The following is a 26,517-nucleotide window of genomic DNA, read 5'->3' as shown; positions in this document are numbered from 1 at the left end:
ATGCAACCATAAAGAAATCATTCTACGTAATATAATCAGACGGGTTTTTTTCAGCCCCTTTCAGATGTGGGATCTGTAACACTGCCAGCATTCTGGCATTCACGTGGGCCAGTTTTAATTTTAAGTACCTCACCTTTCATTCATACCCACAGCAGTGACAGTAGAAGCCAAGTAATATTTCCATATGCACAACACTGAAAATCAATACATGCATACAAGCATGACAACAAACAGCGTAATTTGGGTAGTTTTAAGTTGCGTTGAATATGCAGGTATGGCAATGCATTCGTACACACTTGACTCACCATAAAATAAAAATCAATTGCAGCTTTGTGCTGCTAATACATTTTTTGTAACGTAACTGAAGATGTATGGCCCTTTTTGTTTTGGAGACACTTGCAGATGGAACTGATGCAGCATGTTTGTAATAATAGGTGTAAACTGCAGGAAAAGGGAAAAGTAAAAACAGCTTGAATAAACCAAAACTTCAGCTTTCATCTTTAATCTGATGTGCCCTCGCTGAATTGATATATCAGCATGTGCTGGAGATGTTTTGCTTGTGCCGGTGTGTCTGTCTGCACTTGTAGCAGATAGACATGCGGAGTCACAGACTGTCATTCAAAAGCGGAAATTGTAGTCTTGTACTTGCCTGTCCACACGACTGCAGCAAGCAGGATTGCTGTCTGGCTGTGCTTAAAAAGAAGATAAACGGCCGTCTTTAGGTTTATGAAGACGTTTTGCCTCTCGCTCAATTGAGTCAACGACCCTCACAACCACGTGTAAACTAGGGGTTAAATATTTGGGACGCTCTGCTAGTTATTTTAGAACTGAAAAGGCTTCTTGGATGAGAGGTGTTGCGACTTTTACGAAAAGTAACAGAGCTTTCAGATTCTGGAAAGGGAAAACATGCCTGAAAGAATCCGGTGTGTAAAATTGGTGGTTTCCTTTTAAAAAGCACATACAATGATGTGAGTAGTTACAAACTAAGAAATGGAAATAAGTGCACTATTCGGGTCCCAGAGTTTTTGAAATGATGACTAAAACACGAGTGAGGAGTTACAGACAGACATGAAGAACAGTTTTTTGGAATGGCGCCCGGCCCAACTGTTGTCACATGATGTCTAAATCTGAGTCACGTTTGAAATCTGACAGCATCATCCTGTTCTTCCCAGATTCCATCTGCGCTGGCCTCTCCTTTCAAATTTGTCATCCTGAAGGAATTTAGGACTGCTGTCAGTGATCTCATGGAGTGTGTGTGTGTGTGTGTTTGCCTGGCTTCACCTGAGCACTCATACGAATCACCCCCAGCCTCCACCCATTTGTAGAGGCTGGCATGTAAAATGGCATGGCTATTATTCACACCATTCAGACTGTTGGCACACATGATGCACTTTTAGCAGGAAAGTCACATTCAAAAGCCAAGTGAGACGTCTGTATTCATGTCCTGCATGCAGACAGCCCGACTGGCTTTGGCTTTAGGTCTTAAATCTTAGATTCCGCTCATGACCCTTAACTGACGCTTCAAAAATGGATATAAAACATACATGAGCATTTGTGCTTTATGTCCATCCATTTATGTTTCATATCTGCATTTCGGTGCTCTTTCTGCACAGCGTGTGATGTCTCTGTTCACATTCCGCGAAGAGATGAGCAGACGGATTACGTCAGGGTCGCAGCGCTCTGTCTATCTGCTTGAAGGCGATCACTTTTTCCAGAAAGCTGAGCTCTTGTGCACACACTTGTGTCAGCTCTGCCAGGTGAAAACAGATGAGCCTCACAGTAGGTGGTAACATGCTCATGCACATTCCTCGCTAGTCTGCTTACATCGCTGGTAACAGGAGCTTGGGGGAGCCTCGCCCAAAATGGACTAACCGGGCCTTAAAGATCAGCATGGTTTCCGTTACAGGGACAGCGGGGGCTCTCGCGTCGGCCTGTTTAATCCGTGGGGAAGGACCTCTGCAGAACCATCAGCACAGCACGGCGCTACTTAAAAGGTTTCTTTTATGACAAAACAGTAGAATATAAAAGATGCTTTGCGCAGCTGGCCTTGCAATTGAGATGACCTTTCTGTGTCAAGTTTACATGTTGCGGGTTTTTCCTCGACCTTTTTGAGTTGCCTATCCTATTTCAAAGACTGGCAGCAGTAGTCTGGTGTGTTGGGTCACAATTCTGAACACTTTAAGAGATTAGTACTTTTTTGATGTTGCTCCGTGTCAAATATGTACACTGATTGCAGAATTACCACATAAAAAGTATATTACTGTCAAAAAAATATAATTCCAATAACGTACTTAGTCACAAGTGCTAGTTATGGCGAAAATGCACATTTGCAAGCTGCCACCATGCCTCCAGCTTTCCTGTATATCCTGCCCTTAATATTACTGCAAAACACTATCAGTATACATTATATGGTCTTCTTGCACTTGGTTGTTTTGCTTTTTTTTATTCTTGGAGGGAAGCTGCATGCAGTGTAGTCTGCCTAACTTTTGTGGGGTTAGACAGAGGAGTCCTGAAGAACTTAATCATGTTGGATCGCTGGTTTAGATTAAAACCACAACTAGATTATTCCAGCTAACGGTTTAAATTCCTGTTTTGCTTTTCACCTGCAGAGAGTTCAAAGTTCAGTTTCTCCAGCAGGTTCAAAAGAGCATCTGTCTTAAGAATGTTGCATCACAGTTTACTCAGCTTCATCCACAAGCTTTTTTCTACCAAGTGACAACTGTTGATGTGAGCTTCACACTGCCAGATCATTTTTTGTAGAACTGACATCTTGAGCACTTTTACTTGTTCATGTGTGTAACCTTCAGCTTCTTTACGGTGTGCTTGAAATTGGTCATAAGTGAGACATACCAATCTATCACATGGTCAACACACAGAGAGACAAACTATGATTTACACTCATGTTCACATGTAAGACCAGTGTTGAATCATCAGTTAACCTCAAATACAGGTTTTGGGGCAGAGAGGCCTCAACCAGAATCTTTTAGCTTCTAGGAGGCAGTGCACTACTGTGCTGCCTGCAAATTTGATGTTATTTTAATAACGTACAAATCAGAGCTGGTGACTGTTATGTGTGCAAATACAAATACATCTTGGCCCTGGAGAAGTGATCACATTACTCTCACTTGAAATAAGTGAAGTAAATTGTACATGATCTCAGAAATTATTTATAATTCACCCAAATAAACGAAGAAATTAACCTTTACCCAAACTTTATTATGAATGTCCTATCAGCCAAAGCAGTAATTCCACTTTTAGGATTCTTAACTTGAATTAAACCATTTTCCCTGTTTAGCACTTTGTCTTTTTTTGATGGGAAGCAATGTGCCTTTTTTTTCTCCACAATTTTTTACATGTTGGAGCAAATGTCTGCTGCAACATGAGCCCTTCCTGTTGTTGCCTATTGTTCTGATCCAAAAAGGCCTCTGTCATGCTGCCTCCTGTCATCTACCTCCTCAAAACCTCCCTTCCCAAGCCTAGCTTGCTTTTCCTCTCTCTTGTGTGTCTCACCCCTGTCTTTGCTCATATAAGGTTACAGCGCAGTACTTTCAAATGCAATGCAGGTGTGTGTGTGTGTGTGTGTGTGAGAGAGAGAGAGAGAGAGAGAGAGAGAGAGAGAGAGAGAGAGAGTACAGTAAGTAGTTCCTGTGCTCTCTGCCCCATAATGTCTTCAGTAAATGCTTCCTAAACAGGCCTGCTTTTATATCTTTGTACACTTTAGTCGAGCTTGGGAACAAACACCTGCACACAAGCACCCAGGTGCAGCTATACAAGCACACACACACACACACACACACACACACGTTCACACACACACACACACACTCCCTCCCCATCTCTTTCTAATTCAATTCAATTCAATTCAATTTTATTTATATAGCGCCAAATCACAACAAATGTCGCCTGAAGGCGCTTCATAGATACAGAGAAAAGCCCAACAATCATATGACCCCCTATGAGCAAGCACTTTGGCGACAGTGGGAAGGAAAAACTCCCTTTTAACAGGAAGAAACCTCCGGCAGAACCAGGCTCAGGGAGGGGCGGCCATCTGCTGCGACCGGTTGGGGTGAGAGAAGGAAGACAGGATAAAGACATGCTGTGGAAGAGAGACAGAGATTAATAACAGATACGATTCAATACAGAGAGGTCTGTTAATACATAGTGAGTGAGAAAGGTGACTGGAAAGGAAAAACTCAATGCATCATGGGAATCCCCCGGCAGCCTACATCTATTGCAGCATAACTAAGGGAGGATTCAGGGTCACCTGGTCCAGCCCTAACTATATGCTTTAGCAAAAAGGAAGGTTTTAAGCCTAATCTTAAAAGTAGAGATAGTGTCTGTCTCCTGAATCCAAACTGGAAGCTGGTTCCACAGAAGAGGGGCCTGAAAACTGAAGGCTCTGCCTCCCATTCTACTTTTAAATACTCTAGGAACAACAAGTAGGCCTGCAGAGCGAGAGCGAAGTGCTCTAATAGGGTGATATGGTACTACAAGGTCATTAAGATAAGATGGGGCCTGATTATTTAAGACCTTGTATGTGAGGAGCAGGATTTTGAATTCAATTCTGGATTTAACAGGAAGCCAATGAAGGGAAGCCAAAACAGGAGAAATATGCTCTCTCTTTCTAGTCCCTGTCAGTACTCTTGCTGCAGCATTTTGGATTAACTGAAGGCTTTTCAGTGAGTTTTTTGGACATCCTGATAATAATGAATTGCAGTAGTCTAGCCTGGAAGTAATAAATGCATGAACTAGTTTTTCAGCGTCACTCTGAGACAGGATATTTCTAATTTTAGAGATGTTGCGCAAATGGAAGAACGCAGTCTTACATATTTGTTTAATATGTGCGTTGAAGGACATATCCTGGTCAAAAATGACTCCAAGGTTCCTCACAGTGTTACTGGAGGCCAAGGTAATGCCATCCAGAGTAAGAATCTGGTTAGATACCATATTTCTAAGCTTTTCAGCGCCGAGTACAATGACCTCAGTTTTATCTGAGTTAAGAAGCAGAAAGTTAGTGGCCATCCAAGTCTTTATGTCTTTAAGACATTCCTGCAGTTTAACTAATTGGTGTGTGTTATCTGGCTTCATGGACAGATAGAGCTGGGTGTCATCTGCATAGCAGTGAAAATGTATGCTATGTCTTCTAATGATGCTGCCTAGGGGAAGCATGTATAATGTAAACAGAATTGGTCCTAGCACCGAACCCTGTGGAACTCCATAATTAACCTCAGTGTGTGAAGAGGACTCTCCATTTACATGCACAAATTGGAGTCTATTAGATAGATATGATACAAACCACTGCAGTGCAATACCTGTAATACCTACAGCATGTTCTAATCGCTCTAATAGAATATTATGGTCAACAGTATCGAATGCTGCACTAAGGTCAAGAAGGACAAGCACAGAGATGAGTCCACTGTCAGAGGCCATAAGAAGATCATTTGTAACCTTCAATAAAGCTGTTTCTGTGCTGTGATTCACTCTGAAACCTGACTGAAACTCTTCAAATAAACCATTCCTCTGCAGATGATCTGTTAGCTGTTTGACAACTACTCTTTCAAGGATTTTTGATATGAAAGGAAGGTTGGAGATTGGCCTATAATTAGCTAAGACTGCTGGGTCTAGAGATGGCTTTTTGAGTAAAGGTTTAACTGCAGCCACCTTGAAGGCCTGTGGTACATAGCCGATTATTAGAGATAGGTTGATCATATATAAGATCGAAGAATTAATCAATGGCAGGACTTCTTTGAGCAGTTTTGTAGGAATGGGGTCTAAAAGACACGTTGATGGTTTGGAGGAAGTAATTATTGAAGTTAACTCAGAAAGATCGATTGGAAAAAAAGAGTCTAACTTAACATCAATGGAACTAAGAGTAGCTGTAGATAATATTACATCTGTGGGATGATTATTGGTAATTTTTTCTCTAATGATAAAAATTTTATTTGTGAAGAAGTTCATGAAGTCATCACTAGTTAACGTTAAAGGGATGGTTGGCTCAAAAGAGCTCTGACTTTTTGTCAGCCTGGCTACAGTGCTGAAGAGAAACCTGGGGTTGTTCTTATTTTCTTCAATCAGTGATGAGTAGTAAGCTGTTCTGGCTTTGCGGAGGGCTTTCTTATAAAGCAACAAACTATTTCTCCAGGCTAAATGATGATCCTCTAAATTTGTGACACGCCATTTCCTCTCCAGATTACGAGTCATCTGCTTTAGGGTACGTGTTTGAGAATTATACCACGGGGTCAGGTACTTCTGATTAGAGACCTTAGTTTTCACTGGAGCTACAGTATCCAGAGTCGTACGTAGTGAGGAGGTGAAATTATTAACAAGATAATCGACCTCTGTTGGGGTAGCGTTCAGATAGCTGCTCTGCTCTGTGTTGGTACAGGGCATTGACGATGATAACAGTGGCTGGATTATATTCTTAAACTTAGTTACAGCGCTTTCAGAAAGACATCTACTTTGATAAAGTCCACTCTCCACTGCTGCGTAATCAATTATTGTAAATGTAAATGTTATCAAGAAATGATCAGACAGGAGAGGGTTTTCAGGAAACACTGTTAAATGTTCAGTTTCTATGCCATATGTTAAAACAAGATCTAGAGTGTGATTAAAGTGGTGGGTGGGTTCTTTTACATTTTGAGAGAAACCAATTGAGTCTAACAACAGATTAAATGCCATGTTGAGGCTGTCATTTTTAGCATCTACATGGATGTTAAAATCACCCACAATAATTATTTTATCTGAGCTCAGAACTAAATTAGATATAAAGTCTGAGAAATCAGACAGAAACTCTGTGTAAGGCCCAGGTGGACGATAGATGATAACAAGTAAGACTGGTTTCTGAGTTTCACAGCTGGGGTGGACAATGTTAAGCATCAGGCTTTCAAATGAATTAAAAGTCTGTCTTGGTCTTTCATTAATTAATAGACTGGTGTGAAAAATTGCTGCCACACCGCCCCCTCGACCTGTGCTTCGAGATTTCTGGTAGTTAGAATGACTCGGGGGTGTTGATTCATTTAAACTAACATAATCATCCTGCTGCAACCAGGTTTCTGTAAGGCAGAGTAAATCAATTTGTTGATCAATTATTAAGTCATGTACTAACAGAGACTTGGAGGAGAGAGACCTAATATTTAATAATCCACATTTCACTGTTTTACTCTTTGGTTCAGATGTGGATACTGTATTGTTCTTTCTTTGTGATTGTTTAAGTTGTTTGTTGCTGGTTTTTAGTTTGTTTTTTGTCTTTTTGGAAGCAGACACAGTCTCTATGGAGATGGGTTTTTGGGGGGGTAGCAGGAGGAGAGAAGCTGCAGAGAGGCGTGTAAGACTGCAACTCTGCTTCCTGGTCCCAACTCTGGATAGTCATGTTTTGAGGGGTTTAATAAATTTGTCGATATTTCTAGAAATGAGAGCTGCTCCATCCAAAGTGGGATGGATGCCATCTCTCCTAACAAGACCAGGTTTCCTCCAGAAGGTTTGCCAATTATCTATGAAGCCCACATCGTTTCTGGGACACCACTCAGACAGCCAGCAATTTAAGGAGAACATGCGGCTAAACATGTCACTCCTGGTCTGATTGGGGAGGGGACCAGAGAAAACTACAGAGTCCGACATTGTTTTGGCAAAATTACACACCGATTCAATATTGATTTTAGTGACCTCCGATTGGCGTAACCGGGTGTCATTACTGCCGACGTGAATTATGATTTTATTGAATTTACGTTTACCCTTAGCCAGCAGTTTTAAATTTCCTTCAATGTCGCCTGCTCTGGCCCCTGGAAGACAATTGACTATGGTTGCCGGTGTCTCTAGCTTCACATGTCTGAGAACAGAATCACCAATTACCAGAGTTTGACCCCCGGCGGGTGTGTCACCGAGTGGGGAAAAACGGTTAGACACATGAACGGGTTGGTGGTGTACCTGGGGCTTCTGTTTAGGACTACGCTTCCTCCTCACCGTTACCCAGCCTTTCCCCAGCTGCTTGGGGTCTGCCGGGGAACAGCTAGCGGGGCCTACGCTATCTTCGGCTGCACCAGCTACAGGGGCCTGGCTAGCTAAGGGTGAGAGCAGGGTGCAAAGCCGAGTCTCCAATTCAGTAATCCTGGCCTCCAGAGCTGCAAATATGCTACATTTGTTACAGATATCATTACTGCTAAAGGAGGCCGAGGAGTAACTAAACATCTGACACAATGAGCAAGAAAGTGCAGAAGGGACAGGTGAAGTAGCCATGGTGCTAACGGGTCGGCTACGAGCTAAGCTAGCGAAACAGTACAGAGACAGTGAGTGAATACTATAAATTAGGTAGTGAGTACACAGAAAGTGTGCTTCGGATGAAGCACGTGAAGATTATACTGTGAAAAAAGAATGTATTTAAAAGTTGTTAATTAAACTGCTAAGCAAATAAGCTACTCAGAAACACCACTGTGTTTGAGCAGGAACAGGAAGCGATACTATACCACAGAGCGAGCGAGCGAACACCAAGTGACAGCGCCACCAAACCAGGAGAGGATGTCTGAAAAAGGTGAAACTAATGGAATCAGTTTCACCTTATTTTAGGATTATTATGATTTTGGTCATACCGTTACTTCCATTTGTAATAAAAATTCTAAAATGACTTTACCAACATCATGTATTCCAGCTTTTATAAACTTTACATTGCATATAAATGTCTGCAAATTCAAATCTGCATGAAGGATTACTTTACTCTTCTCTTAAATTGGTAGAGGACAAGTTCAACACAATGCAGACCACATAAGCGCCTGGATGTTTTGCACAGTGTTGTGTACTTTGAGTACAAACCTGCTGTAAGTAACTGAGGGCTTAACCTGAAACGTGTCCACTTGAGTTACCATTACCCACTACTTGTTTGTGTTGCCTTTTGCTTTCTTTGCTCAGGTTACCAGATTCTTAGATGTCAACAGTTTTTCACTGTGGTTTCTAAACTCTCCAGCCAACATAAACCCTCACTCTGCTCAGTGGGACAGAAGCCCACTTCTTAAAAAGTCGATTTTACGAGCCGCTCTTTTACTGAGGTTTTTTTTTAAATTTTTTTTAGGGTTCTCCTTTTTTATTTCCTCTCTTTCTGTCGTTTCTCTGCACTCACATTTTCCAAATCATCTTCACTCACTTTATCCGTAATTGCCTTGTAGTCCCTCACTTTTCCTCTCTCCCTCACTTCTCACCACTCTTTTTCTTCACTGCCTGTTGCCATTTAGTGATTGTAACTTTTCATTCATTTTCCAGTCTGAGAGTATGAGGCTAATAATTCATTAAGGATTACTGGAATATTAACTGTTTTATTCAAACTTTACATTGTCTAAAACTTCACATTTTTGAAGAGTAGATGACATAAAAAATTCACAGCTACTTCCTTCATGTAAGTATGCAGGAATGGGGGCGATCGTGGCTCAAGAGTTGGGAGTTCGCCTTGTAATTGGAAGGTTGCCGGTTCGACCGCCGGCTTGGACAGTCTCGGTCGTTGTGTCCTTGGGCAAGACACTTCACCCGTTGCCCACTGGTGATGTTCAGAGGGCCCGGTGGCGCCAGTGTCCGGCAGCCTCGCCTCTGTCAGTGTGCCCCAGGGTGGCTGTGGCTACAATGTAGCTTGCCATCGCCAGTGTGTGTGAATGTGTGCGTGAATGGGTGGATGACTGGATGTGTAAAGCGCTTTGGGGTCCTTAGGGACTAGTAAAGCGCTATATAAATACAGGCCATTTACCATTTAAAGGAGTCGTGCTCAGTACTAGCTTTGTGTTTGTTTTTTCCTAAGAGAGAAACTTTGCACAATTCAGAATTCAACTAATCTAAAACCCCAATTCTGTGTTAAATACAGATAAAAACAAATCCCAGTCATCTGCCCATATTTTAGAACATAGAAAACATATCAAACTAATCTCTCAATTCCAAATGATTCCAAATGATTCCATCCAAATGATCTTTAGGTCAGAGATCACCGTATTTCTGCATCATCTTACTATAAAGATACAGTTTTTATAGATGATGGTGAACCTTTCCCATCTTTAATTCTGAGAAACTCTCTATGAAGCTCTTTTTATACCCAAGCATGTTACCGATCTGTTTCTAGTTAACCTCCACTTTTTTTGTTTCAGTATAACTTACATTTCCAGCCTTCTGTTGCCTTCATCCTAATTTTCTTAGAGACGGGTATTTATATTTTTCACGAAATACTAAAATGTCTCATTTTCAACAATTCACATATATGTTTAGTATGAATAAAACATAGGTTTGTGAGATTTGCATTGCATTGCATCATTGCATTGTGCTTTTTTGTAACTGGGGTTACATTACACGTTGATTCAGTATCTGAGACTAGCTGCTTTCCTTCCTTCTTTTTGTTGCCTCTTAAACAGGAGGCTTGACCGGCAGGTTGGTGGGGCTTCTGTTTCCACAGCTGTAGCGGTGTGTTCAAGAAGACCACATTAAGGACATCCTCTCTCTTTGACATCACAGAGACAGAACAGGAATAGAAACTTGCTGAATGGAAACAGAGACTTGATGAAGACAAATTGTAGAAAGAAATAATTATAATTCCTCATCTGTAGCTTTCATCTCTTAAAGGCAGAAATATTTCATAGTTGCACTGTGAAAATGGTTGGTTTCCCATTCTTCCAGTTAACCCCTGAGTTAGGTCAGTTTTCCAGCTAATAGGGATGGAAGGGGGCCTTGGGAGAGGCCCTAATAACAGAGTGGGAGAGCTCATACATCAGTCTCACTCACCACACCAACCACCCTGGCTCCAAACACAGCCCCCCAGACCATATAACAGCATATTAGTTGCTATGCATAACTGCTCAAATTGAACATTTCTGATTTGGTTAAGCTTTACCCTGTGAGGAACCTAGTGTCTCATTTTCTTCTTAGCTCTCTGTTAACTCCTTCCTTTTCCTTATTCCCAAGCCTTCGAGTTTAAAGATTTGCACTAATTGCCATACACTGCTGCGACAGTAAAGTCACACCAATTTCGGAGAGCTTTATGGGGGTTAAGCTCGTGTCCCTGCCTGATTTTTATCATCGTAAGCCAAATACAGCTGGACGGGGATCAGAGGCTGCTCTCATGGAATTTTCTGTGTGGAGATTTGATGTCTGGACTTCTCAGAGGCACCTTCACGTTAACCATTTACTGCATATTTTGCTACTAGGAGTGGCACTCAGCTGCAAATGAAAGAGGACATTCCAAAGCTTTAACGGGAATAAAGTATGACAAAGCAGCCAAGAAGGGAACATGATACTCTTATAAAGATTGTCACATATCCAGAATTTTGATGGGCGTTCACTGCCATACCAGAATTGAATTTTTAAAAGTGTCACTTCTGACATGCTATGGAAAATATGTTCACAGTTTTATTTTTCCAAGTGAAGTCCAATTGCTTGCCTTCGACAGTACTTAGAGGTAAAAATGTTTTAACTGTTGTGATAATCATCACTATAATAAAAACCAATGGGAAGATATGGAAATCTGGAAAATCTGGAAAAGTAACTTGTGACTTTTGAAATGGAAATTATTTGAAACTGCAGAAGCACAGCTCAAAGTTAGCTGGACTCTTGTAGTACAAAACTTCCTGATCTTATCCCTATTTCAGATACCTAAATGTGAACGGTAAAATATTATCAAAATGTGACCTTTATCCTGTCGAGGTGTCTCTTCTGTGTTGTGCCATGCATTTTTGGAGTGGCTGAGCCACTTCATAAACGCAACGGCTTCACACAAAACCTCTGCTGATAATGAGCAGATGATAATTAGCTCAGTTTAAAGAGGCACATGATCAATACTAGGTCAATTTCCCACTTAAGGGACAACTTCAACTGAGCCTTAAATACCTTGGACTCTCCACCAAGCTTCTCAGACGAGAGGTGAGGTATTTTTGAGAAACTTAAAGAAGTCCAGTTTTGTTTCTTAGATCACGTTGATAGGTACACATTGCTAGGTCTGGGTTGAACCTGTTTTTGACTTTGAAAATTCTTCAAGGCATAGATTCAATCTGCTGCTGGAAACATTTCTCCAAGATTTTGGTTCATATTTACATGATAGCGTCACACATTTGCTGCAGATTTGCGTGGTGCACATCTATGATATGAATCTCTGTTGGACTGAAATCTGATGACTGTAGAGGCCATTTGAGTACAGCAAACTCACTGTCACGTTCAAGAAAGCAGTTTTAGATAATTTGAGTGTTGTGAAACAGCATTTTGTTCTACTAGAAGCAGCAATCAGAAACTGGGAAGATGAGCTTTAACTCTTGATAGAAGGCAGGATAGGATAGGATATTCCAAATTCTCATCATACCATCTGAATTTTGTAGCAGAAATCAAGACTCATTAGACGGACAACATTTTTCCAGTTATGCTGAATCCATGTGAACTGTAGCCTCAGTTTCTTGCTCTTAGCTGATAACAGGAGCACCTGGCTGTACTCCAGCTGCTTCCATCAGAGTCAAAGTTTGACGCAGGCACTCAGATAGATTCGTCTAAATACCTTGTTTGTTACAAGTTACTGTTGCTTTCCTATCTGCGCCAACCAGAGAACTGCTGCTCACTGGATATTTTCTCTTTTTCTGACCATTCTCTGTAAATCCTAGAGATGGTTCTGTGGAAAAATCCCAATAGATCAGCAATTTCAAAAATAGTCAGATCAGCCTGTCTGGCACCAACAACCATGCTGCATTCAAAGTCATTTAAATCACCTTTCTTCCCCATTCTGATGCTCGGTTTGAACTTCAGCAGGTTGTCTTGGGCATGTGTACATGCCTAAATGTGGGTGGAGTTTTCTGTCATGTGATTGGCTGATTATATATTTGTGCTAACACAGGTACCTTTACCTGATATGTTCATGTGATATTTCCTGATGCAAAATATAGGTTGAATTTGTTGAAACTCCTTATTTCTGTTTCCCTTCTCATCACTATTTTCTGATCTGCCACCTCAGTAATTTAAAATTTTGGCAACTCTGAGACAATGTTACTGGAAACAGCCTGTTCATGGTTGAAAGACTTGACTGGTACACATATGTGCACAATTTCTTCCTCCCTATATTATAATGCAAGCAATGCTTTTGTTCTTTTTTGGTTATTCATATTGACAGACAGGGATTCAGTACAGAGGTACATATGGGTCTTGCAGTCAGTATCCATATCGTGATTCAATCAATGGCCAGAACCACAGCTGATGAAACCTGGGATCTATTTTTAGGTCCTTTTTAACAAACAGGTCTAATACAACAGCTCCCCTCCACTGCTGAGAAACATTAGAAAGCTAATCTCAAAATTGCTCTGCATTTTCTCCTAGATATTTCAGATGATTGTCTTAATGAAAGAGAACAGATGTGTTCTCTTTAAAGGGCGCACAATGTGGGAAAAAAATGAAACACAGGAAGTAAGCAGACCTTAGACATAACAGCAAAATCGCTGTGCACAAGTGTTTGTTTTTGAACAAAATTATAAACTTCTAATCTTTCTGGAATGATAACATTTTTTTTTCTCAGAAGTACACAGTTGTGCCCCCTTTTTCATAAACGAGCACTTCGTCCTCCTCCCCCTTCCCTCACTATATTCCCACGACCATCCACTTCTATTGAACTCTCACCTGGCTGCCCTTGGCTAGCTTTGTGTCGGTGAAGCTAGTGAGCTGCGACGTCCACTCTCCTCTGTCCTTTGTAAAGCACAGAGCTCCAGACTTCTAAGTCTAACAGTAGAGAACACAGAGTAAATTTAGACTCACCGTGGGGCCGGGACATGCCATAAGACACTGTTAGTAGCCTCCTGGAAGAATTCAGCAAGTCAAAAGTGCAGAATAGCTTGTGGAATCAGGTAGCATTACAGAAGAACTACTAATTTAGTGAAGAGAAACATTTTGATTCTATGTCTGCCCTCTGGGTTTGCTACATATCTCTAACAGTCATGAACATAACACCCATAACTGTGAGCCTGTTGTTGTGAGCCAAGCTTCCAGACTCCTCACTAACAGGTGCTGAGGCCCAAAGCGCTGCTCATTAACACAGTTCATTTCACAAGCACCACCACATAGTCGTTACCATCCTGACACATTATCACCCAATTAGCGTGACCCTGTGTCACCAGGCTCCTGGTGCCGTTTGTCTGCAGACTTTCTCTCCTCGACTGTCACCCTGCATGCCACGCACTGTCAGTTTTCAAGTTGTTAATTCAAAAATATTTATGACATGTGTTTAGGAATTCTGTATTTTTTGTGTGTATGTGTGAAACAAATGCAACATGTGCATAGTTAAGTTTGCAGCCAATTCTCAGCTGTGTCCATGCACATGCTTGCATTTTCACATCCGTTTGTGACTTTAGGTTACTTTCCCAAAGTTGGATGGCAACCATTTGCCTATTCATCATGCTAAACTATCCCAGCCTGCACCAAAACACACAGACTCACACACTGTTGTAGTCGGCTAGAACCGTGGGATGTTGTATGTGAACTGAAAGTTTGTCAGCAGTCTGGTGCCCTGAGAATCAGTGAAGGTAAAACAGCTTAGAGTTTTTCGCCAATCCTTCATTTTTGGCTGTTTAATTTGTTAGGAATCACCTATGACCTGCAGCACTGAACTCTGAAGCCGATCTTCTGTCTCTTCTCCCCAGTAATGAAAAGCAGAGAGCAGCTCTGTCTTCAGCTGGTAATAAGAGCGCATTAGGCTTGTTGATAGGCTCCCTGTTGTACACACAAACCTTTGATCTGCACTAGCAAATGTACAGCGTTATCACCACTGTTATTTTACATTTAAGAAGCAGTGTGTTTGTGTCTGTACACAGTATTTTACATAGAAAAGTTTTTCCAGAATTGTGGTTAAGCATTGTTTAAATGTAGGTCCATGCCACTGGCTCAGAAAGTTAGAGTCTGTCACCCTCTTTTTACTTTGTCACAACCATGTGGATCACATTTGGATATAGCTTTCAGGTGTAAAGAATGTGGCTGTAAAGCTGATTGTTTTTGTTGTTTTAAACTAGCTGTTGTAAACACAAGTCAAGTTACCTTGATGTTTTGCAGGAACATGATAATAATGGTGACAATGTAGGGTCAAGTGAATAAGGCCCAGCCACACAGGCCTAGAGACTCGTCCATGACCATCTGCTGACCACCAGTCGTGTGTTCCCCGACTATTGGTGAGTGGTTGCTGAAGGTTGATGACAGTCTCTGGGAAATCCATTGATAAAGCCCCAGTGACATATGCCTAGAGAATGGTCAGTCATCCAGTGGCAACCACAGGTTGATAGAGAAAAAAGTGCAACCCCCAACCGGCTGGCAAAAACATCGTTGTAATAGCTTTGGTCACTAGGAAATTGTGGTTTGCATGAAACATGAAAAAGGAGGGAAATTGTAAAAAGTGTGGCACAAACTGGAAACTGAGAGACTCGCTTTCAAAATAAAAGTTTTTTTGAAACATGTTGGCTGCAGTTTTGAAGCCCAGTTTTCACTCTAAAAGAAGGCATGTGCCATTTCTGATTTGGGTAGATGTCCTCTACTTCCACTTTGTGATTTACTTTTTGAGTATCGCTACATACAGCAAAACAGTAGTGTTTGCAGGCAAATCAGCCTCTTCCACACTATTTGCTAGCAACCAAAGCAAGCTTAAGGAAGTTTTTAGTGTAGCACCCTCTTTGTGACCAATATCACCTAGCAACAGTCAGGAACCTCCAATAAGGACTCACCCACCAGTTGGGGAATACAAACATTTTGCTTGCAACCAGTGGTTTTATCAGTGGAGTAGGTGGACTCCACTGCAGTTTGTTGAGTCTCTGACCATAAATAAATTGTCTATGTCATAAATACTAAAAACACACAAAAGCATCAGATACAACCCATGTTAATGCTAACTGGTAGTTAGCATTAACATCAACATCATCATCATTTTGCTAGTGGAAAATATATGCAAGACATCAATTTTTCAACCTTTTAAAGCATTTAATGTTTAAGCATTTAAAAATAAAAGTTTTGCTTTTCTACTTTTCATTTCCTCTCTTCACAGGATCTGAGTTCCCCCAAGATCCCAGTATGCAAGCTGCCACTTTGTGGAACACCTCTAGCGATGGTAAATGCACACCACACACACACACACACACACACACACACACACACACACACACACACACACACCACAGATAACCCATGCATGACGTTCTTAACAAAGCTCACTCTGGCAAAACTATGAGCACATCTGTTAGAGACAACATGATGATGACATGTTCATAGTTCAAATTAACACACGCAGTGTTGAACTGTAACCCCACATGTGCTGTTGAAATTACCTTAAATGAAGTGTTAAAAATTACACATCCTCCACATGGTTGACTTCAGCAACCCAGACGCCCACTGTAGTGTAAGGCACTAGAGCAGATAATTGACAGAACAAATTGCACATTGATCTACTCAACATATGGAAATACAGCCACAGGAGAATTGTATTTCTTTATATCTACATCTGCTCTTTCTTAAGTGGAAAATACCAGTGTAGTCTCCAAGGTGCTGCTGCTTTTAGTACATCTTCTTAAACTTTGCATTTTGACCTGATGTTTTTACCAACATTTGTGGGCTCTGGACATGCACTTGAGTACTTCTGAGGTCTTAAGTTTCCATCGCAATGAGCCCAGTCCTAACCCTAACCCTCAACAATTAGAATATGTTTTTTTTTCCTTTATATTAAATTGTTCCACAAAGTCTTGGCAATCTGGGAACAAAGAGAACAATCAGCCCAAATGACATGCATCAAATCTATTCAGTTTTTTTGTGGAAAAAATGCCTGTGTTTGTTTTTTCTCCAAAATATAGGGATGGAGTTAAGGACAACATATTACTTAATTTCTCTTTGCACAGCATCCATTTTATTCTTTGTTGCGTCTTTAGCTTCAAGCATATATGGAGCCCTGGGTGGGCTTGTTTGTTAGAGCTGGCCAAAACACTTGGCTTCACAGAGGAACAGCACAGTAACTCTTGTGGTTCTGCACTGCATAATCAGTGTACTCCACAGTCCTCTCGTGTTTGATTTGCACAGTTTTCATTTCATAAACGCAGATTATTGACATTATATAAACAGAGTTGGACTCTGATTCCCTCACTTGTCTCTGATTTTTCTTTCTAAGCAATCGTCTTAAGCATGGAACTGAGCTTCACCAGAATGTCTTCCTTCCTTGGTTACTTTGATTTTTTTCCCAAATAAACATTATTCCTTTATTTCCATTTCCATTATTCTGATTCCTGTACTGCTGATACGAAGAACATTTTAAAATAAAAGGTCTCCTCGTAACTCCCAGAAAACAAACCTCCACATGATTGCTTTAGCTGCTTGCAGATAGCATGGAAGGTGCTGACTTGTCTACAATCATTTTGCTCTCTGAACTAAAGCAATGCTTGAAAAACTGCATCGCAAACCAGAAATGGAGAACATTTCCCATCTGAAGCTAACACATATCAGAATGCACAACTTTCACTTTTCCCATTTTGACTTGAAGTCATTGTGCTCCACTGTAAGGACCCTGTAATTTACTAGCAACCAAAGCCATCGCAAGAACGCTTTCGCACCGTCTACCTCTTGGGAACTAATTTCACCTAGCAACAGCAAGCAACCTCCCGCAAGAAATCTCCAGCAATCACTTACAACCCATAAGGGAATACTCATTTTTCACCTGAGAATGAATTTCCAGGCAGTCACAAACTGGTCTCTAGACATGTGCTGGTAAAGACGCTGGTGAATTGCTGCCCTGGATTCATGTGTTCAATGACAAGTCCAATGCTTTTGCAAGAGAACAAACTAATCAGTAAGTATGATGTATGTGGGATGCGATACGTTTCTGGGTTACTTTCTCAACGTCATTGCCCATATGTATCCGTTAAATTGCACCCCCTCTCCACAGTTTATCTTTGGCTAAAAGAGCAAACATCTGCCTCTCACAAAGAAACACTGACTGGAAAATGCTCAACTTAAAGTTTGTATTTAACTCGAACCTTAGTTTGGCTCTCTCATTTTGTCTGGTTTGCTTAATTCATCTCTTGAAACTCCAACTCTCCCACAGCATCGTTCCCACAGAAAATTCTGTGTACACAAAAGCAGACACACACCAGTTTCTGGACAAGACTGAGCAGTTTAGTGAAGATATTATGATTATGTTGACCAATCAAGGATTTTTCAAAAACAGTCATAAATATAATGAGATCCAAACAAATCATCCAGAGAGCTTTATTTTTCCACACCATCAAATATGAAAACCTATAAACGTAAAGTATATGTGTATGTGTTTGTCATTTAGTGCTCGGCCCTCCTGTGCTTACATCTGTTTCTTATCTGATGGATGGAGGGTGATTGCACCCCTTGTTTTGTCTGCAGGCGGGGATGGTTTTGATTGACCAAACAGACACAATTCAGGTAGCGTGGCTCTATCAGTATGCATCAGTAGCAGGAAGTTATCGTGCTGAAAGAGGCTCATTACTGGGCTGAAATCAGGGGTGATGATAGTTTACTGAACTCATTTCCCTGCAGGCTTTTTTTCATTATTGCTCTCTGTTTCTTTGTTTCATTCTGTACCTATTTTTTTCTTTACTTAATTCCTTTCCTCTGTTGCTTTGCTGGATAGTGACCCAGCTTTAATTAACTTCACCTTTACCCACAGCTGGAAGCTGGAAGCACTATAGTGCGAGGCCCTCAGTGTATCTGTTGAATATGTTTAGTTGGCTTTGCAGCCACTCGTGTTTCTGAACCTGCGTTTTGTTGATAGGAGCCCCGACGGTCACACCCTTACTGTATGTATATTCACTGAAACCATATAGAATACAATGTCGTGAAAAAGGTATTGAGTAATGTGTGCAGTTTTCGAGCACGTATAGTTTGTCTCCTTGGCGGTTGTGTGGGTGTGCGGGTGTTTACATATATGTGCCTGCATGTGAGCGTTTGATTGTGCAAAAACTACTGCAAGGAAAATGCAGGCTGATGACAGGACACCGTTTAGCTCTCCTGCCACATTAAAGGGACAGTCCGCAGAAAGGGTTTGAGTTTCAGCATCCTCCTTGTGCCAAATACCACAACACTCACCACGGGACAATTACATACAGAGTGGCTTTGTTACACAGGCATTGGCGGGACATCTTTCTCCTCCTTCTCTTTTTTCGTCTTGACCTCTCTTCTTTTGTCTTCTCCTCTTGTCTCTTTTTCTTTTTTCGCTCTTCGTTCTGCTCCCCGCTGCTTTATTATGAGTTATTAGAACGGCTAATGAAGTGTGCAGGCACGCCGCTCCAAAGAGCATTTTTGTTTTCCATCAACTCAACTAATAAAAAAGTCATGGAAGCAGTTGTACATTAGGCACCAGCCTCTTGTCAATGGAAAAGCAGTAATACGACGTAGTCCACTCACTAAAACAGGGTTGCCAAGCATAAGGCCCGGGTGCCAGAATCGGCCCACCAAAGACTCTGATCGGGCCCAATGGATACCTTTGGACATTTTGAAGGAGGGCATAAATTTTTGACTTTTAACTGTGTTTTCGTACATTTGAAGGTATTTCCTCTCCAAAGGCTTTCATACAACAACTAAGTAATAAAGTTATAGATAAAAAATTAAATGACAGAAAAGTTCCAATTTCAATTTAAAATTAAAATGGAAAAATATTGGGCATTTTCTTTGAACAGTAAAGCTGAGCAGTGAGCTACCAGAATATTTTCTAGCTGTTAAAATTATACTTCTTTGTCTTATATTAAGATATCTGAGATGTTAAACTTGTTCACACTGACTGAAAGGGAAAATTGAGTGGCCCAGCCCACTTGAGATCTAAGTGGGTTGTATGAGACCCGGGATTTGACATCCGTGAAGTACCAGATTACTGACATTCCAACATTCAGTACAGACAGAAATCATAAAAATTGCAGTAAAATGTAAACTACGGAGAGAAACAGAGCCCGAAGCAAACCAAGTATCAAGAAATAGGCACATTATGCCAATAGCGTAGTTATTACTCCTTAAGCTTAAAAGCTGTCTAACTGCTTTAATGAATGCTTTCAGACTCATAATTACTTTTGAGAAACAAATCAGCAACAAATTCCAGAGCGTTTTCTTCTCTTTAACTGATTTCTGGACTTCCAGAGCATTTTGACTGACCGGCAGTGATAGATTGCACCACACTTGAGGTCAGAGCACATTTTTTACCTTTTGCAGCCGCGAGAGGGTTAATGCGACAAATTGAGTATACACAGCGCTCCACAGTGAAGTTAAATAAGAAAATATCATTGCCTAATGTGCGTGAAACTGGACTTAACAGACACGGAACGTAATCTCGCCACCGATCTCGGTATGTTTATGGTCGTCTCATGACTTTTAAGATCGTTAGAAACAGTAACATAATCGGATTGGACAAATTCAATTTAAAAGTAAAACAAAACACAAAGTAGCAAAACGGCTGGATAAACAAGTTATGAAAACCAACAAGTGGCACGCGGAGACGGCTTCGCTCGGGGAATATTTTCTGTTTGTGTGTGTCGTTGTCATAGATAAATGTGAAACAGGTTCACAGCTTTCGGCAAAGCCCTGTGACGCATACATTGTGTCTACGTGATGTCATGCTAAAGCATTTCCAGTTTTTATGTGTGGAAACGAAGTGCACACATCAGCGGTGGAGTGGAGGAGTAAATAAAAAGGAAAATTGGATGAAGGTTTACAGTCATTGTTCCAGCTGACTTTAAAAGCATCGACCTCCTGAAGGGTTTGATCTCGCTGCTGTAATGTTGAGATACAGGACTGTGTAGAGCACACGGAGAAAAGAGGTCATATTAAGGTTGGTGAAAAATGGGGAGAGGAGACGGTGGTGGGGTGGTACTTGTTAGTACCACAGTGCTGTGTTAAGCCCTCAGTCTTTATGGAAGAAGAGTGAGTGTGTGTTCTACAACCTGCCAAGCACATGCACTGAGATAGAGGCCACGTGCTCAAGTCTTTACACCATACACTCAAAGAACATAAAGTACACACATGTTCCATTTTTTCCGATGACTTCTCTCTTCTTTACAAAAGCCTTAAACAAAGACTGCCCACGATGAAGCTCAATATGTAGGTGGACACCTTTTGCTTGATTGCAGTTTTTCGTCTTACATTGTAGACGTTTTACTAAGTTACACTACACATTCTTCTGCCCGACTGCCCCTCCAACTTTTGTACAGACACTGCATGAATCATTCCACCAACCACAACATGGGATGCTCACAGTGAAAGAAAGCTGGCCCGCACTCCAAACCAAGGAAAGTTTATTCAAACGAGGCTGTAATACGAATGAGCGCTGTTTTATGCAGTTCTTCTATCATCAGCATGTTCACCTCCATAGATGTCGATGTTGATACGGTTAATTTTCTGTTAACAATTCCTTGGAAAACCTTGAAGTTAATCTTGCATGGAATACAGTAGTAAAAAGGGTGCGCCTCTATTTATACCCATCAACCTCTCTATTCACACACATTCATTTTTCATTTGACTGGTATTTGAGATTCTTCTGTATGTGCTTTTCCTCATTTGTTTGTCTTGGCCAGTTTGTGTAACCAGGAACATTTCTGCATACCTAACACAGGTTTTGGGGTTGAGAGAACTTTCCAGAGGTTTTTCATGACATTAAGACCAATGTTTTTCCTGCACATCAAACTCTTAGGTGGCCCTCCAGATAGTTTTTTTTTTACTGACCAGCTTAAGGGGAAAAATACGGTTCTGGAGGGAATCACGATTTAGTTGATCTTTGTATTGCAGTGTGTTCTAATAGCATTACCCTTCATGAATTGGTTTCGATGGCGAGGCACTTTTTGCTCGCCGTAATCATTCCTCTCATTCATAACAGTAATCAAGAGCTGTTTGTTTTGACTGTTTGAAAACAGGCACGAAACACTGGGAACCAGTCATTTTAAATTTGATTCTTCTTTTTTTCGAAGACCGCAACGCAGGTGATATTGCCTCATGAGCTCAGACACATAAATCTGAGGGGAAAACCCTCTGGCATCATACAGCCATGATGAAAAGAGAAATTAGGTGTCACAACAGTGGCAACCGCAAAATAACTTGTGAAACCAGGCTCTGAATATGTGTGTCTGAAAACACGGAGTTTGTTTTACCGCATTTCTTTTTCACACAGCAGCATGTTTTATTTAATATCTGGCTCTGAGGTAGTATAGAAAGTGTTGTTTGATTTATGTCATCGTTCTTGGGCTGTGTAGTACAGTTTTCTTGATTTTCTTCATTCACGGTCTAGTTCGTACATACATATATACATACATACATGTATATATACATACACACATATATGTATATATATTTATATATACATATATACATATATATATATATTTATATATATGTATACATATATATATATATATTTATATATATGTATATATATATATATATATATATATATATATGTGTGTGTGTGTATATATATATATGTATATATACATATATATAAATATATATACATATATGTATATATGTATATATATTTATATATATATACATATATATGTGTATGTATATATACATGTATGTATATATACATACACATATATATGGATATATATATGTGTATATATATTTATATATGTGTGTGTGTATATGTATATATATGTGTGTGTGTGTGTGTGTACGTGTGTATCAGGTATAATAAATTGGTTTTGGTTACAACAGGGCAAAAAATCAAAAACCTGCACTTTGTAGTTGTTTTTACTGCACTACAAACATCTTTAAGTACATTTAAAAAGAACAAAGAAAACTAAATTAATCCATTTAAAATACATACATTTCATAATCTGTAAAGAATGCATGCAAAGGGCATTTTTCTTCTAGTCACCTCCACATGATCACCATCTGTCTCTTCTTTCTCTCTCTTGTATTCTTTTCTTTTATCCTACCTACACTGCCTACCAGGACCTCACTTCATCCGCCTTGACGCTCCCATGAACAACATAACCACCTCCGTGGGCCAGACGGCCGAGCTTTTGTGTCGTGTCTCCGGAAACCCGCCGCCCACTGTGCGCTGGTTTAAGAACGACGCTCCTGTGGTACAGGAGCCGCGACGGGTCTCCTACAGGTCCATGCTGTTTGGATCACGCCTCCGCATCCGCAGCCTGGACACTACTGACACGGGATACTTCCAGTGTGTGGCCACCAACATCCAGGGCTCTGTTTCCACCACGGGCGTGCTGTTTGTCAAGTTCGGTGAGAAGACTTTGTTACCAGTAGCATCTAAGCATCTGTGCATCTCAAACTGATAAAACTGCCAAACTTTAGCCAAAACTTACTGCCGTCCATTTCCCCCCCACCTATTTCTATTTCTTTTCCTAGAGATCTGGCTCCTCATAGCAGCACTCATCTCAGCTGATTCCTCTTGTAGCTGGCAGCTTCCACAGAGAAAAATCTGGAAACAATATTGTTTATCCTGTAGTAAAAAATCCCCTTGTCTTCTTTTCCAGATCCAGATCCGCTCCCCACGTCTCTGCCAAAAGAGCCCACGTAAGTCGCTTTTCCTCTAACCATTTTTCTCTCTGTCAGTCTATTCATTACCACAATACAAGGGACAGCTTCAGATAAGTTCATTTGTGAGCAGATCCCACACACAAATGGCAGATTATGAGAGAATTGCATTTTACATATTACTGGAGCTTTAAAACTAAAGGAAGACCTGCTCGTGCATGGGTCGCAAGCACCTCATCGGTTTAGGTTAGTAAAACATGCAACTTGCAGGTCTTATGAACCAAAGAGATAATATACACTGTAATTTTCTTTAATATTTACTCTGTTTAATGATACTCTGATACTCTGATTTTAACTAAAGACACATATTAGTGTATGGAGCATTCCTACTTTATACTGAAGTCTGCACATGCAGTTTTCAAAGTGGAAAACACGGCGATGATTTGTGTGTCCAGCTACAGCAATTCAATGCTGGTTTGCAAAGAGCTACCCTAAGACGTCCTATAAAGCATATTCATTGAGTAATCACTCACTTTATAACAAGGCCTGGTCTGTAATTTTCCATTTTATTGGTACAGGTCTCATGGGGAACTAAATGAATATTTAATATGAGCCTTTAAAGCTCAGATCTCTCTTGTTCTAGAAAGCTTTTCCACCCAACTGTAGACACGCACATGGTCCATATTTGAATATTTCAGTCCACGGTGTGGAATGTGGACTGTTGGGCCGTCTCACACACACACACAAACATGCGCGCACAGTTTGGGGCCCAAAGCAGACACTGACGCACACAGTGCTTTGTCTCTATATAGCATCTAATACACTGATGCTCATATTGGAGAAATTGGGTTACTTTACTTACACACACAACAACTTTAATCAGCAAACAGGGTTTGGTTCATAATGTTAACAAATGTGTTTTAGAGGAAAGCGAATAAAAATGATCCAGATCCATAACAGAATGCCCACAGTGCATCACTCCACCAGTTTCATGAAATTGGACCTCCCCCCTCAGTATATACATCAATAACAATGGTGTTTGACAACTATTAGAATAGTTTCCACAAGGTAGCTCCATACATCTCTGGAGCGGTTCGCAGCCGAGTGTGAAGCAGCGGGAATGAGGATCAGCACCTCCAAATCTGAGGCCATGGTTCTCAGCCGGAAAAGGGTGGAGTGCCCACTCCGGGTCAGGGATGAGTTCCTGCCCCAAGTGGAGGAGTTCAAGTATCTCGGGGTCTTGTTCGCGAGTGATGGGAGAAGGGAGCCGGAGATCGACAGACGGATTGGGGCTGCAGCTGCAGTAATGTGGACGCTGCACCGGTCCGTCGTGGTGAAGAGGGAGCTGAGTGTAAAAGCGAAGCTCTCAATTTACCGGTCGATCTACGTCCCTACCCTCACCTATGGCCACGAGCTGTGGGTAGTGACCGAAAGAACGAGATCGCGGATACAAGCGGCAGAAATGAGCTTCCTCCGAAGGGTGGCTGGCCTCTCCCTTAGAGAGAGGGTGAGAAGTTCGGCCATCCGGGAGGGGCTCAGAGTAGAGCCGCTGCTGCTCCACATCGAAAGGAGCCAGCTGAGGTGGTTCGGGCATCTGACAAGGATGCCCCCTGGGTGAGGTGTTCCGGGCATGTCCCACCGGGAGGAGGCCCCGGGGCAGACCCAGGACACACTGGAGAGATTATATCTCTCAGCTGGCCTGGGAACGCCTTGGTGTTCCCCTGGATAAGCTGGAGGAGGTGGCTGGGGAGAGGGAGGTCTGGGCCTCTCTGCTTAGGCTGCTGCCCCCGCGACCCGGCCTCGGATAAAGCGGATGAAGATGGATGGATGGTAGCTGCATAATCAGAGCCCACCTTCACTAACTTCTGATTACAGTCATTCTGTCCTGTAAGTGGGCCTTAAAATTTGACAGAAACAGCTGAGTTCAGAAAAGAGCAGATCCAGGAGTATAAAGCGTGAATGAATTCTGTCTTCTCGTGACCTTAGTCGATTACTTGAACTCTCCCTTAAATAATGCTGTCCAAAAAGACTTGCATATTTTGTAAGTGGTTTTTGTTAAATGATATTTTAAAGTCACCTAATTCGATACCAGCAGCAAAAGCACCCACAATGCCAATCCTCTAATATGAACATGCAAATAAAATTAAAGGAGGCCTTAAGTGGCAAATAAAAACCAAGTTCTACAAAATTCTTTTAGACAGCATCAAAATACGTTCCATAAAACATTTTCATGTTCTTGGCACTCTAACGCTGCCCAAATCAAAATTTTCTTTGTGTCTGGCATGAATCAAAATTTTCTTTGTGTCTGGCATGCTTCCTTCGTTTTGTTTTAACGTCTCCCCGGTTATTGGATAAAACCTCTATGAAGTTTTTTTCAGTTCGTTTGATTCTTGCAGGATCAAAAGAGACGAAGCTGGATGATTTTCCCCAATGACATTATGGCGAGGCTCGCTGCCATGTTCCATGCGGCGTCCTGTGAATCAAAACTGCTGGCACAAAACGCATGTCAGACACTTAGTATATCCAGTCACACGCTGGCATGAGTGCGGCCTCGTGCACGGCCTCGTGCACACGCGCCCCGCTCCCTCTTAAAACATCTGTTTCTGCCATTTCTTTTTGTTTACATGTTTTTTTGATGTCTTCCTGTGCAGCCAAATTACAGCTTTCACAGATGATGCAGTTGGTTCACAAAAGAATCACAACGCACTTTCTCAAGGGAAACATCAATAAAACGAAGAAATTTCAAAGAGACTTTTGGCTTCGCAGTACGGTCGTGCTGGAAATAAACCGAAATGGAAAATTGAATGAGATTTCAAGTAGGAGGAAGTGATTTTAGCCTCCTGCTGCTACATACTGACATTTAATCACCAGCCACTTCATTAGATACACCTTACTAGAGTTTGATCGGACTCTCTTTTGCTTTCAGAACTGCTTTAATTCTTGATGAGCAAAGTATGGTCGATTATACGATGCTGTCACGTCAATATGGACAAAAATCTCTGAGGAATGTTTCCATGGCCTTCCTAAAACTATGCTATGAGGGGAAAACTAAGGCAGGCTGAGATA

The 26,517-nt window shown here is 41.2% G+C and overlaps 1 protein-coding gene across 1 annotated transcript in view; it reads left to right on the top strand.

The window, feature by feature from the left end:
* Positions 1–26,517, top strand: part of ror1 (receptor tyrosine kinase-like orphan receptor 1) — a 132,243-nt gene that overhangs the window by 75,200 nt on the left and 30,526 nt on the right. The window contains exons 2-4 of the mRNA XM_085137377.1: positions 16,004–16,066; positions 22,906–23,196; positions 23,451–23,490. Coding sequence (XP_084993503.1) covers positions 16,004–16,066; positions 22,906–23,196; positions 23,451–23,490 — 394 coding nt within the window. The remainder of the gene's footprint in view (positions 1–16,003; positions 16,067–22,905; positions 23,197–23,450; positions 23,491–26,517) is intronic.

The sequence above is a fragment of the Neolamprologus multifasciatus genome, chromosome 17, assembly GCF_963576455.1.
Source record: "Neolamprologus multifasciatus chromosome 17, fNeoMul1.2, whole genome shotgun sequence".
In the NCBI taxonomy this organism is placed as follows: domain Eukaryota; kingdom Metazoa; phylum Chordata; class Actinopteri; order Cichliformes; family Cichlidae; genus Neolamprologus; species Neolamprologus multifasciatus.
The sequence above is the reverse complement of the archived record's forward strand: the minus strand, read 5'-3'. Positions and strand labels throughout refer to the sequence as shown.